Source organism: Poecilia mexicana, unplaced genomic scaffold (genome assembly GCF_051168715.1).
Source record: "Poecilia mexicana isolate PSO_F unplaced genomic scaffold, ASM5116871v1 scaffold_21, whole genome shotgun sequence".
Lineage (NCBI taxonomy): Eukaryota > Metazoa > Chordata > Actinopteri > Cyprinodontiformes > Poeciliidae > Poecilia > Poecilia mexicana.
In genome coordinates, this window is record NW_028263390.1 from 18,904,448 (window position 1) to 18,917,329 (window position 12,882).

Below are 12,882 nucleotides of genomic sequence, written 5' to 3' on the forward strand. Positions count from 1 at the left end.
CTTGAAGTTTGCTGAGATATTCACACCAAACACAGTGCTGCTCCCTGAAATTATTCTAGTGCTAATAAATCTAAAACCACAATATTTTTAGTTCATTTCTGCCTCTTGTAAAAACAGAAAGGGATTCAGAACAAGTTATTCAAGCAGAGAAAAGTCTCACAACTTCAGAAAAAAAAAAGGAAACATTTTTGTTTTGGTTCAGATTTCTTACTCTACATGGATTGTCATGTTGCAATACAGAGAAAAAGAGGGAAATACCAAAAATTCAAGGGGGAATAGGGAAAGTCTTCTGCAAACAAGACATTTGTTTGTTTTCTTCCACATCTGTTTTAAAGTCTGTCTTAATACAAGCATTCACAGATCCTACCAAGTTTAGATCATTTGTTTTACTGGAACATAAACCAGATGATATTTTGCATGCAAAAGCAATGCAGTACCGTGAACTTAAAGTAAATCATGGGCCACATTTTTGACTGCACGCAGTAAGTTATAACAACAAGCTAAATATAACCAGAGCCTAACGGGAAGAGGTGGCATGTGCTTTTGATTATTAGCAAATTCACCCCCTCCCACGAGCGCTACATGCTTTCAAGTCATGCTGAAAAAAAAAACTTTTTATTGAAGTTCAATGCAAACCAGTCGCATTTCATCACAACAATAGATTACAGTTTTAAAACATTTTTTTAAGATATAAATGAATAAACAACACAGATATTTTACTGTCACACATTAACCAATAATTGATACTTAGATGTTTGTTGCATCATATAGTTACAGATATACAGGTTCGTGGCACATTTGTCTTTTTATGTTTCATGTTTTTGGAAATTTGTAAAGTACTTTCATTTATTTTATTTCCAAGATGTGATCAACCAACAGCGACTTTACGCAGTGGAGCTGGGAGGGATAGCTGTAAGAGGACCAGGCTTCTGGTGAGTGTTTTTTTTTTGGGAGGTGGAGCGTTATGGTAGGATGTGGTAATTGTTGAGAAGATTAAGAGCAATACATACGTTTCCAAACTTCAGATTGACCCTTTGCACGTGACATCATGCTCTTCAGAAATCGGCTGCTCTGCCATGACAAGCGTCAAAACAGCCAATGAACTTCTTTAAAGCCTATCAAAAAACAGGCAGCTGGTAACCTAAAATCACTTTTATTTAGTTATAGGGTGCTGCGCGGTTGGCTGCACATACAGACAGGATGCAAACCAAACTTGTCATTTTTTTTTGTATAACTTTTAATGAGGAAAGATATGGCTGCGATGGATAGCAGCCGCTAATCATGACTGGCAGCCCTCAGTGTAACTGCAGATTTGCAGCAAACAAGATTAAAGTTCAGATTAGGGCTGAAACAATTCCTTGAATGATTAGAGTACCTAAATTATTAAAATTCCTCGAGAAAATCTATCTGCCTTGAAGCTTCGTTAATTAATTTTGATTATTTTTCTGTACTGTGTTCCGGTCGGTTTATTATTTCTGTTGCGCAGCGCTCTCACTTCTGCCTGAGTTGTTGACGAAAGCCAAGTGTTAGCAGCATAGCGTCCAGTTTTCAAGTTCGGTCTGGGAGGATTTTATTGAATGATAATGTCCAGGTTTTTATCGTTTTTCGGGGGACCAATAAGCATCCTTAAAATAACTGGCGTGATGTCTGGAGCATAGCTGCTGCCTGGTGTCCGGCGTTCAGCGTGAACGGTGGGGACGAGCGCTGCAGGTGTATTTATACAGGTGAGCGGATAGACTGAACACTGCAGCTGTGCTTTAGATGTGTAGCTTTACAGACGAACCAGAAAATTAATGTGGTATCATCCTGGTCTCAACAAATGGGTGGTGGAGTGCATCATGGCGGCAGGCAGCTGGTAGATGTTTCTGTGTGTGCCGAACGAAAGTATCAAATCCCGTCGCTAACAGGAACACAAAAGCTATAAGTGGCTGGTCCAGGTGAGTTTATTTGTTTGTGAATACATAAACGAAAAGCTGGTCTATAGACATTTTTATAAGCATGTTTTTGAGCTTGCCTCTTTATTGTTAAATTGAACATAATTTCAGACTTTTGTATAACTTCTCTTCAGTTAACTTAGAAAATGAGCTATTATTGTTACAGGTTCATTTTATAAACTACAGAAAAGTAATTGTTAGGTAATCTCAAATATTTAAAAAAAACTGGACTGATGTTGATATCCGATAGTAACACTGCTGTTAAGTTAGATTTAACAATGTTTTATCTGCTCCCGTCCCTCACTTCTGACGTCCATCATGGAGAGTGACGTAGTTGTAAATGGTCAATAATGGCAAAGGAAGTAGCTAGATTTAGTCACCTTTTGAAAAAGAATCATCATATGGGTTGGAGTACACACTATTAGGCTTTTTATACCAAAACAACTATCTCTTTAACTGTTTTGGTGTCTTCAAACCTCAGTGCCTTGTTAAGAGCTGGCCGGTGACGTACGGTGAGGTTCATGACAGACAAAATCCAAAACAGAAGCTATATTTTAACTTTGGCCATAACTAATTAAATATTCCAACAATACAATAGCAAGGAAGATAAAATAATATTTAGTTATTTTAGTGTTTTGTTTGGCTGACCTCTCGTTTCTAATTTAAATTGAAAATCGTGTGTGATCTTACCTGTATGTAATATGACGTCCATGCCTCTATCCTTCTCCACAAATATAAAAAAAACACACAAAAAAACAACGTCCCTGTTCCTCATCTTTCTTTAATTTTCAAAAATCTGGCAGCCAGAGAGCGGCCTTCGACGGTTCTGCTCCGTCTGTATTTTATTTCTACGACTGTTTTCAGTCTTTTCGATGCGTAGAAAAAGCAGTTTGCTCGTTGTCCATGGGACTCAGCACTGCCCCCAGAGGTGAGGCACCGCACTGCATTGCCTCATCCGGGTCTTTTTTTCATGTATTTCAACAGGCAATGCGTAAATTCAGCAATTTTGACCCCAAAAATGTTGAATAAGAAAATAAGAAAAGCATTTTATGGAAAATTCAAGTGGAAAAATGTATTTTCTTATTTTTACTTATTAAGCCACACGTCACTGGAGCAAGATGGCGGAGCTAGCTAAGCTGTTCTCGTTACGTCTTTGTTTACGTATTTTCCTTTAATTTAACAATCCACAGACCTTTCAACTGATCCCCAACAGAGGAACTTGTCATAAAAGTTACGTTTGTAGGGGGGAGCGCTTACTAGGCAGTAGTGAAGATGACGTGTCTTTAGCTTCCAGCGCTCCGATCAACCTAAAATAAAATCAGCTGTTTCCTCAATATACCACTACTCATCACTGCCATTTCTTTGTTCACAGTTTACGCGGAAAAACCGCATTATTCAGTGGTGTCCAACTCGAACTCTTGCTGTTTACCTTGTTATGTTTGACATTTTAGATCACATTACCAATTGTCTAATGTTTTCTGGAAGTCTGATGTCATTGTGCAGCCATTAAACAAATTCACAACGAGAAGATATCGGATCATAACGTGGTACATTCCTGTGAACACCTAAAACGTTCTTGTACTTGTGGGAAGATTTCAGTTGGCACATGAAATGCATCACATAACATGTTGTTTCCATGAGAAACCCGATTATTTATTGTTAGTCAGTGTCACCTCACAAGCTGTAATATATGAAAAATACATCTTAAAAAAGAAAACAAACTGAATAATGTGATTTCTTCATTTTCTTTACAAACCAGCAAGTTAATAAAAATGTTTTCAGAGTTCCCGCTCTGAAATCTCTTTTAGGTTTCACGTTTTAGAGATAATAAAGTGCTTCAAATTGGACATCTTTCTGTGTATAGTAAATAAGTAGACACTTTGATAATTTCCAAATTTGTGGTTACCATCCTACTTTAAAAGGTTTTTTTGACTTAACAAACCTCTATGTCACATCCTTTTATTCTGGTACATTCTGAAATAAAAACCTATTAAGATTATCATTTTTAGTTAATCTGGTTGATACACATGTGCCATATGAAAAACTCAAGCTACAAATCGAAAAAGATAAAATTTCACTCAATAGTTGAGTCCATAGAAGGCTGCTTTGGTCTTCCTTATTCCATTCATCACCACATTTTGTCAAATTCCATCGTGAAGCCGGTGTGTTGCATTTTTTTTAGTCTTCATGGCTTTGCACAATCCAATGAATGAATTCTTGTGTGTCTTCAATTAAAATCAGTATTTTAGTTCCAGGATGGTCATTCCTCAGCTTCTCCATATGAAAACATGGCACTCAGACTCTTTACTCAGAGTTACTGTCTCTTGGAGCCAGCAGCAGGAGTCATGGTTTGTTGCTGAGGCTCATGCCTGTACGGTAAGCCAGGAGGTCCAGGTGTACCTGGTGGTCCAGGTGGCCCTGTTGGCCCAGGTTTTCCTCTCGGTCCTGGAGGTCCGGTGATACCTGGTAGTCCTACATGGCCCTGGATTCCTGGAGGTCCTTCAACCCCAGGGATGCCATCAGAACCAGAGGGCCCCATATCCCCTTTCTGGCCCCTTTCCCCTTTCTGGCCTGGAAGACCGATTGACCCCTTGGCTCCTTTTAAACCTGGGGGCCCTCTGCTGCCAATAGGGCCCGGTTCTCCTGGTGATCCTCTAACACCAAGCGCACCCTTCACGCCAATGGTTCCACGGCCTCCTATTGGGCCTCTGTCACCTTTACTGCCAGTAAGGCCCATGGGTCCTTTTGGGCCAGTCTCACCACGGTTTCCTTTGGGCCCAGGTGGCCCAGGGACGCCTGAAAAGAAAACATCAGGATGTTAATTTGAGAATTAAAGTGGAGCCACAATGTTCTGGTTCGGAAAAGGATTAGGGACACTGGGAAATAAAGAGAATTCAGAATTTTTTAAAAAAAAAATTCAGAAATTTGATTTTCATTTTTCAGATTTTAGACTTTTTTTTCCAGAATTCTGATTTTAATTCTGGAATTAAAATGTTGGTTTTAATATCGAAATTCTGACTTTAACCTCAGAATTCAGACTTTTTTCTCAAAATTTTGACATTTTTCTCAATTTTTTGACTTTAATAACAGAATTCTGACTTTTTTTTTTAAAAATCTGGCTTTAATCTCAATTTTTATTTTAATCCCCAAATTCTGTCTTTTTCTTGGAATTTTGACTTTAAAAAAATCTTTTTTAATGTCTGAATTTTGGCTTTTTTCTCAGAATTTTGTTTTTAATCTCAAAATTCTGACATAAATCGTCTCAAGTGAAAAGTCAAAATTCTGAGAAAAAGAAATCAGAATTCCAAAAAAGAAAGTGAGATTTTTAAAAAAGCATAATCTGAGAAAACCAGAACCGCTCTGGCTTTCATCTCAGAATCATGACTTTTTTTCCCCAGACATTTTTCTGACTTTAATCTTCTGAGATCAAAAATCTGAACTCGTTTTTTTTAAGTGGCCCTAATCTTCCTCCGTAGTTCTGATTTTCCTGACATACCTTTAAGAATAGTGAAATTATTTATGAGGTTGGAGTGAAAAACATCAACCAGCTTCATCTCCTCCATCACCATTGACAGATTCCTCACATCCATGTCTAGACGAACATTCAGCAGCAGGTTCTGCTGCTTCAGAGTGCTGGCCAAGTTGAGCAGTAAGAAAACGGTGGTGTTCATGTTCTGCATAAAGAAGAGAACACAACATAGAGCAATACTATAATACAGGGACAACTGGAAAAAGATACAAACTGAATACATGTCCTTACTAACATCAGTCATTTTAAACTTTCTGCTCCGTGAGTCAACAATGGAGCTTTTGCTGCAATTAACTTTGCTTTTTATCCACACAGTAAATATTCCTAGCTCACTGATTCTGTGTATTTAAACACACATTTCGTGTTCTCTTTCATTTTTCAGGGTTTTTTAAATTCATGAAGATTACCTTTCCCACACCTTCTACGTTTCACTTTGTGTTTTTCTTGCATTTAGTCATTGACAGTGGAATAAATCCAGTTAAATAATCAATGTTTTCCATCCTCTTAGAAAGCAGTTTCTTTATCCATCCATCCATTTTCTGAACACCCTTGTCCCTCAGTGGGGTCGGGAGGGGTGCTGGTGCCTATCTCCAGCTAACGTTCCGGGCGAGAGGCGGGGTACACCCTGGACAGGTCGCCAGTCTGTCGCAGGGCAACACAGACACACAGCCATGCGCACACACACACACACCTAGGGGCAATTTTAGACAGACCAATTAACCTAACAGTCATGTTTTTGGGACTGTGGGAGGAAACCGGAGTACCCGGAGAAAACCCACGCATGCACAGGGAGAACATGCAAACTCCATGCAGAAAGACCGGGGCCGGGAATCAAACCCAGAACCTTCTTGCTGCACGGCAACAGCTCTACCAACTGCGCCACTGTGCAGCCCCAGTTTCTTTATTATTATTATTTTTTTCAGATAATTTGTGCATTTCTTTCTTTCCTTCAGAAGGAAAATATTTTTCTTTTGTGTTGTTTACAGCTATTTTTGACACTTACTCCAGGTTTTATGGATGGAGACATTGCTGCCATTCATTTTCTAAGCAAGCAAATTAAAATAAGTCAAAAACAACTTAGAATCCAAAAAAAAAAAAAGATTCAATGCTTTTGATAATTATGATAATGAAATCAGAGATCTTATGTGTTTATATCTATTTTTGTAAAATTCCTGACGTATTTTTGCCATTTTTAGCACCTGTAGGTCTTCGGTGTGTCTGCCCAGGCGACTCTTGCAGGAGGAGCTCTCCACGTTGATGTACTTGTACATGCTCTGGACGTGGCTGACCGTGGCGTTGATGCTTGAGGCGATGGTTTCGATCTCCATCTCGATGGAGTTCAGACGGCCATCTAGAGCCGAGAAACGCTCACCTGTCCGGTTCTCGTAGTACCTAAAATAAACAGTTTACATTTAGTCTGAGTTGATCAAAGTATTTCTTACCAATCTGTGAACATATACGATTAGAAAATATTAATTTGGGGGGGGAAAAACACTTTACAATAAGGCTAATAAACAGTTTATAGATATTTTATCCGCTGCTCTATAAACACTTTATAAATCATTAATAACTGTTCATTATGCAATTTAGAAATGCTTATTTTGGCTAGAAGTTAGTCTGAAATGTTTAATACAACAACTTTAGATAAAATATGTGGGTGAACAGATGTGGCTCACTATTTGGCAAGAAAAGATTCTGTCTCTTTCACACCCTTAATTATTGCATAATAAGAAGTTATTAATGATTTATGAAGTGCTTACAGATGAATTAATAACCTCAGCCTTATTGTAAAGTGATACTTATGTTTAATATATGATAAATACTAAAGAATGGTTGCAAGATTCTGACAGTGCAGTTAATAAAAAGGAGATCTCTGAAGGAATAAAATGTTTATTTATATCACCTGGAGTGATACTGAAGATCGTGCATGTTCTCCTCGTTTTCATCCATTAGCGACGTCACGTTGTCGAGCTGCATCTGGAGGTTCATAACCTGCAGGAATGAATCAAACAGGTTTACAACCTGGAATGGTATCAATTAAGAAAAAAAAAACACTACTGCTCCACCTTTAACTAGCCTCTTTTACAAAATGGCTTCTTCGTCTTTCTGTTTGGTTTCTAAAACAATCAAGGCGCCAAGGGTAAATTAAGTCAGCATGAAGCTGCTGACCCACCAGGGAAATGCAGCAATGGTTGACCTTTACCAAGGTATGCCAGTTTCATGAGTCAGTGGTAACATGTGGTGATGATAGACAGTCTGCACACAAAAATGTGAAACTGCTATGTTGTAACATGATATGCCTAAATTGTGATAAATGTAAATAAAACACTGACTTAGAGTCATGGAGCAAAGAAAAGAAAACATCTGTGCAGCTTGATTGGTGATTTAAAAATGACTGGTGGTTCATTTGAAAATGTAGCTGCTTTGTGTTGGTTTCCAGGTGAATTTAAGGAAGCAGACACCAGATTTTTTTTTAAATATTAAACTCTTAAAGGGAAATATTAAGTGTTTTCCAGTGCAATTTTGCAGCATAATCAAGTAATCATACTAACTTCAGTTGTTACATCAAATATGTCTTAAAATAAAATGTACTTCCTAATTGGGCTTCTTATCTCTTTAAAAATTCTTGTTCCTTTTGAGACTTCGCCTTGCTCCTCTACTAAACCTTCAACAATGTTTTTACCAGCGTTGCACTAAGAAGTAGCTCTTATAATGAGCTCAGCAGGTGAGCAGTTCCACCAGGTGTTTGCTAATTGTTGCTGGCTAGTCTGAAGGAGCTGAGTGCTTGGAAACTGCAGCACCCAGGCTGAATGTCCGCCGTGGGAGATTAAAAGATTTCTCAAACATGAATGAAAGAATCAAGACAACACCTCAGGTATGTTTTTGATGAGGGAATGACATTATAATGCTCCATTAAGGTACCAAAAAGTATTATTTTAACCTTGAAAATGTGCGTTTATAGTGTAAGTGGCAAAAAGGTAAAATAATTTGAATTTTAAAAATGACCTTTTCCTCCAAACAAAAATATTTTAATCAAATCGATCGACTTTGAATCTTACCTGTTGTGTGAGGTCGTGGATCACATCCGAGAACATGGCCATTTTCTGCTGATCTATTATGATGGTGCTCTGAAGCGAGCGCATTTTTTGGGAGGTGTTGCTGGTGTTGGATTTGATAGCGCTGAGAACTCGACTGTAGTTCTGCAAATTACTCGTCAACGTCTGTAGGACAGCAGTCTCTTCATCCGCTTTTTTTTGGAGGGCATCGATCCACATTGTGCTGATCAACGGAGAGAGGAGAGCATTGTGGAACATTTAACTTTACTTTCTAATTGGGCCCTAAAACTGCGATTTCATCTTAAACACACTGTAGTCTTAGATTATAATAAACAAAACTTGAATAACAAAATATTTATTTACCCACATATCTGTTTAGCATGCAAGAACTATGCAGAATTTCATTTTGTTACAGTGGTTAGGAGGACACAGGCTAGCTTTTCTAATCACACGATTAGCCTTTTTAGGTTAGCACAGCTTAGCCACTCTATTTTTAGCGCTGTTATTCTAACTTTATTCAACTTATCAACTTAAAGTGAAAATTATTGAGTCATTATAGACTACAAATTACCCGTTTCTCCTTTACGAAGTTGTGCAATAGTCCAAAGCGGCTTTTTCTTATTATTAATAAACATCATACACATCAATGTGCCAATAGGACTAAAAATGAAAATTAGACTATGTCCAGACCTGAAGTGACCCAAATCCGGTTTTTTTTTTTGTCTTAATGTGACCTGAATCTGAACGGCCAGATCGCGTTCAGCCCATAGACATGAATGCGATCTGTATTCATGTTTATGATTTAGCTCAGCCAACCTACACGTCATTGATACTCGACAAACGTCAGCATTCTGCGTCCTGATACGGACAAGCGGGAAGAAAAACAACAATGGCGGACTATAACGAGGATTAAGTTGTTAATGTGCTGCTCCGGTTGGACAACAACTTCAAAATCTTAAGCTAAGCTCCACCGTTAGCATCCATGTTTACTTCCGCAAACACTGAGCACTTCTTCTTCTTCTTTTTTTATGGCGGTTGCCAAAACCATAGACATAAATAGGTCTCATGTCTCCGGGCAAAACACGAGCACGCTCTCTATGCGTGACATTATAGCGCCCTCTACTGCGCATGCGGGAAACTTTCAGGCCGTTTCCACTTCACACTGGAGATCACGTACAAGTCGCATATTTGGGAACTACACTTCCAAATATTCACAAGAAATGAAATGGGATTTGGGTTTAAACTCATGTATTTACAAGTAAATGTTGATTAATATGCAGTATCTCTTCTGTTCATTCACCTTAGTGCTACTGTTGTGTTGACTTGTTGCGCCGTTGCTTTTACGTCATACTGATCCTCCGTTATAGTTTTCATCTGTTCTTCCGTTTCATCAATCACCTCCTTCCAACCCTGCACCTGATTGGTGAATCTCTCCAGAGATTGGTTGAGGAGTTTGAGCGACATGAGGTGGTTTTGGACTTCCCATGTTAGCTGGTTGCTTGTTGCTTTTATGGTGGTTTGGGTTTGGGACGCCTGATCCAGAAACTGGATAGTTCAGAAATCAAAGAGAGATTCATTACACTCAGAATGAATAGGAGTTTAGCACAATCCTGCTTTATATATTTCATAGTGTATCTCTTGGTTTTAAATGCAGTTTAGACAAAATGGAAAACCTTTCTCACTGTGGATTTAGCTTGAGATTGATCATACCTGCTCTTGACCCAGTATCATCTTCTGAATCTCTTCAAATTCTCTCTTTAGCCTGTTGATCTCTTCACTGTAGAATGAGACGTCCAGGCAGTCTGAACTGTTCGACACAGACCGCAGATCTGAGATAAGAAAGGAGGCAAGAGAGAAAATTAATAACAGCAATCGCTAAGAGAACATTACAGACTTTAGAAAGACCATATGGGTTGGACGGTAAATGTTTAAACAATAACTCAGTAAAAAAGAGCATTATAGTTTTAAAGGTGGGATATATTATGGGATATACAAAACATTTTTTATTCTTTATAAAGTTTACAAACAACTATTTCCAAAATATTTTAGTTTACCCTCTATTCCTTCTTGAACTTTTGCAATCTTCTTGTTGTGCGCTGATTCCTCTTCAGACAAATTGTCCACCTTTTTAAACACTAAAGACACAAATATTGTTTTAAATTAACGAATGTCACAAAAGTATGTACATATTCACGCATTTATTTTGCATCCTTACAAGAGAGAATCAGACGAGTTAGACAAAAACATGTACGAAAAACCAACTGACCTTCAGTGTAAACAGGAAAAGGGAAATATTTGAAAAAGCACAGAGAAGGTTGTAAATCAACCCAAAACACATCAAGTTTTCATTAATTTACAAAACATGGAGAAGTTATTGTTTTACTAGCTGGCCAGGTCTTGGCCCCTCACATATTTCCCAGGAGAGAGCTAACAGTTTAGGGAGTGTGAGCGTTTTGTGTGTGTGAGTTTACATTAGGGAGAATGCAATGATGTGTGGTGTGTGTTTTCATGCTATTCTGCCCATTTAAGCTCTGACCCAGAGGGAATATGGATAAATGGTCCCACATGTTCAGCTCCTGTCATTTATCAACTGTCAGTTGTATTAGACCTCAAGATGACATATTTTAATTTATTCAATAACATAGTGTTATTTTCTTATGCAGATACTCAGAGGAAGTGACACATAGTGTTTGTATGTAAGTTTTGTTTCATTTTTGAATATTTATTAGTTTATTTCCACTGTAAAGTGCTAAAATCTTTCATGAAATTAACTGTTCCATCTTCAATGTCTTCTTTATAATAAAAAAAAATTACTTGCAAGCAACATAACATCTCCTACTCTCAGTACGCCAGCATATTTGAAAAATAATCAGGTAAATCGAACAAAATGCGACAGTTGATCTTTTTAATTCAAAAATACATCTACAGTTTATTAGAATTTTATTTATTTGTGTGAAATCAAGAGTAAATTTCATTAAAATAATCTGTTTATCCGTATAAGTAAGGAAATAAACATTTTTACGAACACTCTCCAAAGCTGCTGCTGTTGGAAGTTTATCTGACTTTATAGATTACTATTAGATATTTGTGGCTTGTCAACTGGTGTATGCTCTTAACTTACGAACAACAATCTAAAAAAATAACTATTTACTCCACTTTTTCCCCCAGTCTACAGTGGCCCAAATACACCGTTGTAGATCTAGAATAATTCAGGGATACATAATCCAAGTCAACCTTAAATTAAATATTTTCTTATGTTTTTGCATGCAATTCGTTGTGCAAAGAGAGAATCAGGGGTAAATAAAAGTAAACCAGAGCTCACCCAGTGATGCCAGAACTGCAACAGTTATGATGAGGAAAGCAACAAAACCATAGAGGACCTTGACAGCCAGCTGGAGAGAGTGGCTTTGCTGGCATCTCACACAGCCAACTCTTGAACGACCTGAAGACACAATGGGAAAATGAATAAAGAAATGAGGCTTAACCCTTGTGCGTGGGAGGACTGAGGTAAACGTATGAGGACTAAGGAAAGTTATACAAGTGATACGGGTGTGGAGTCAGTTGGACCCAATTTGTAAACACAAGGGTTATCAGTGTGTTTAACATTTTGTTGACTTTAAACCTTCTGATTGGTTGCAACATTAAGCAGCGGTGGTTGGCTCGTTGTTCTACATGCTCCATTAAACTATTGCTAAGCTCCATGCCTCTCCCATTACAGCAGATTTAACTGAGGTGGTTGTGTTTGCAGAATGTTTTGTTTGTTTCTTGGAGATGGGAAGTAGCTAGCATGTCTGAAGTAGAAGAGCATCAACTGAGGCTGGACAGTAAATAAATATATATTGCCATAGGCACGGGTTAATTATTAACATATGTTAGAACATTCAAAATATTCACTAAACTCTGATTTAGAACCGTGCAGCATTCTGGGAGATGTAGGCAGACAGTGAGCTAAGCTAAGTTGGTGGCATCACCTAAGGATACGCTCACACTGCAGGTCTTAAAGCTCAATTCTGATTTTTTATTTTGTGTGTGTGTGTGGTCGTTCACACAAATATGCGACTTGTATGTGTTCTCCAGTGTGAAATGCAAACGACCTGAAAGTATCCCGCATGCGCAGTAGAGGGCGCAATTACGTCACGCCTAGAGAGCGTGCTCAGTGTTTTGCCAACCGCCAGAAGTGTTTCGTGTTTGCGGAAGTAAACATGGAGACTAACGGTGGAGCATAGCTTACGATTTTGAAGTTGTCTGAACGCACCAGCATATTAACAGCTTAATCCTCATTATAGTCTGTCATAGTTGTTGTTGTTTTTCTTCCAGCTTGCGAGTGTCATGGCGCAGAATAGTAACGTTTTTCCGAGTATCA

The 12,882-nt window shown here is 38.2% G+C and overlaps 1 protein-coding gene across 2 annotated transcripts in view; it reads right to left on the reverse strand.

The window, feature by feature from the left end:
• Positions 1-3,562: 3,562 nt before the first annotated feature.
• Positions 3,563-12,882, reverse strand: part of scara3 (scavenger receptor class A, member 3) — a 31,726-nt gene continuing 22,406 nt past the window's right edge. For both annotated transcript variants that reach the window (XM_088001918.1, XM_088001917.1), the window contains 9 exons: positions 11,842-11,961; positions 10,574-10,654; positions 10,230-10,348; positions 9,820-10,064; positions 8,523-8,742; positions 7,367-7,455; positions 6,663-6,855; positions 5,431-5,608; positions 3,563-4,730 (listed from right to left, as the gene is read on the reverse strand). In XM_088001918.1, the coding sequence (XP_087858044.1) occupies positions 4,249-4,730; positions 5,431-5,608; positions 6,663-6,855; positions 7,367-7,455; positions 8,523-8,742; positions 9,820-10,064; positions 10,230-10,348; positions 10,574-10,654; positions 11,842-11,961 (1,727 nt within the window). In that variant the 3' untranslated portion in view covers positions 3,563-4,248. The remainder of the gene's footprint in view (positions 4,731-5,430; positions 5,609-6,662; positions 6,856-7,366; positions 7,456-8,522; positions 8,743-9,819; positions 10,065-10,229; positions 10,349-10,573; positions 10,655-11,841; positions 11,962-12,882) is intronic.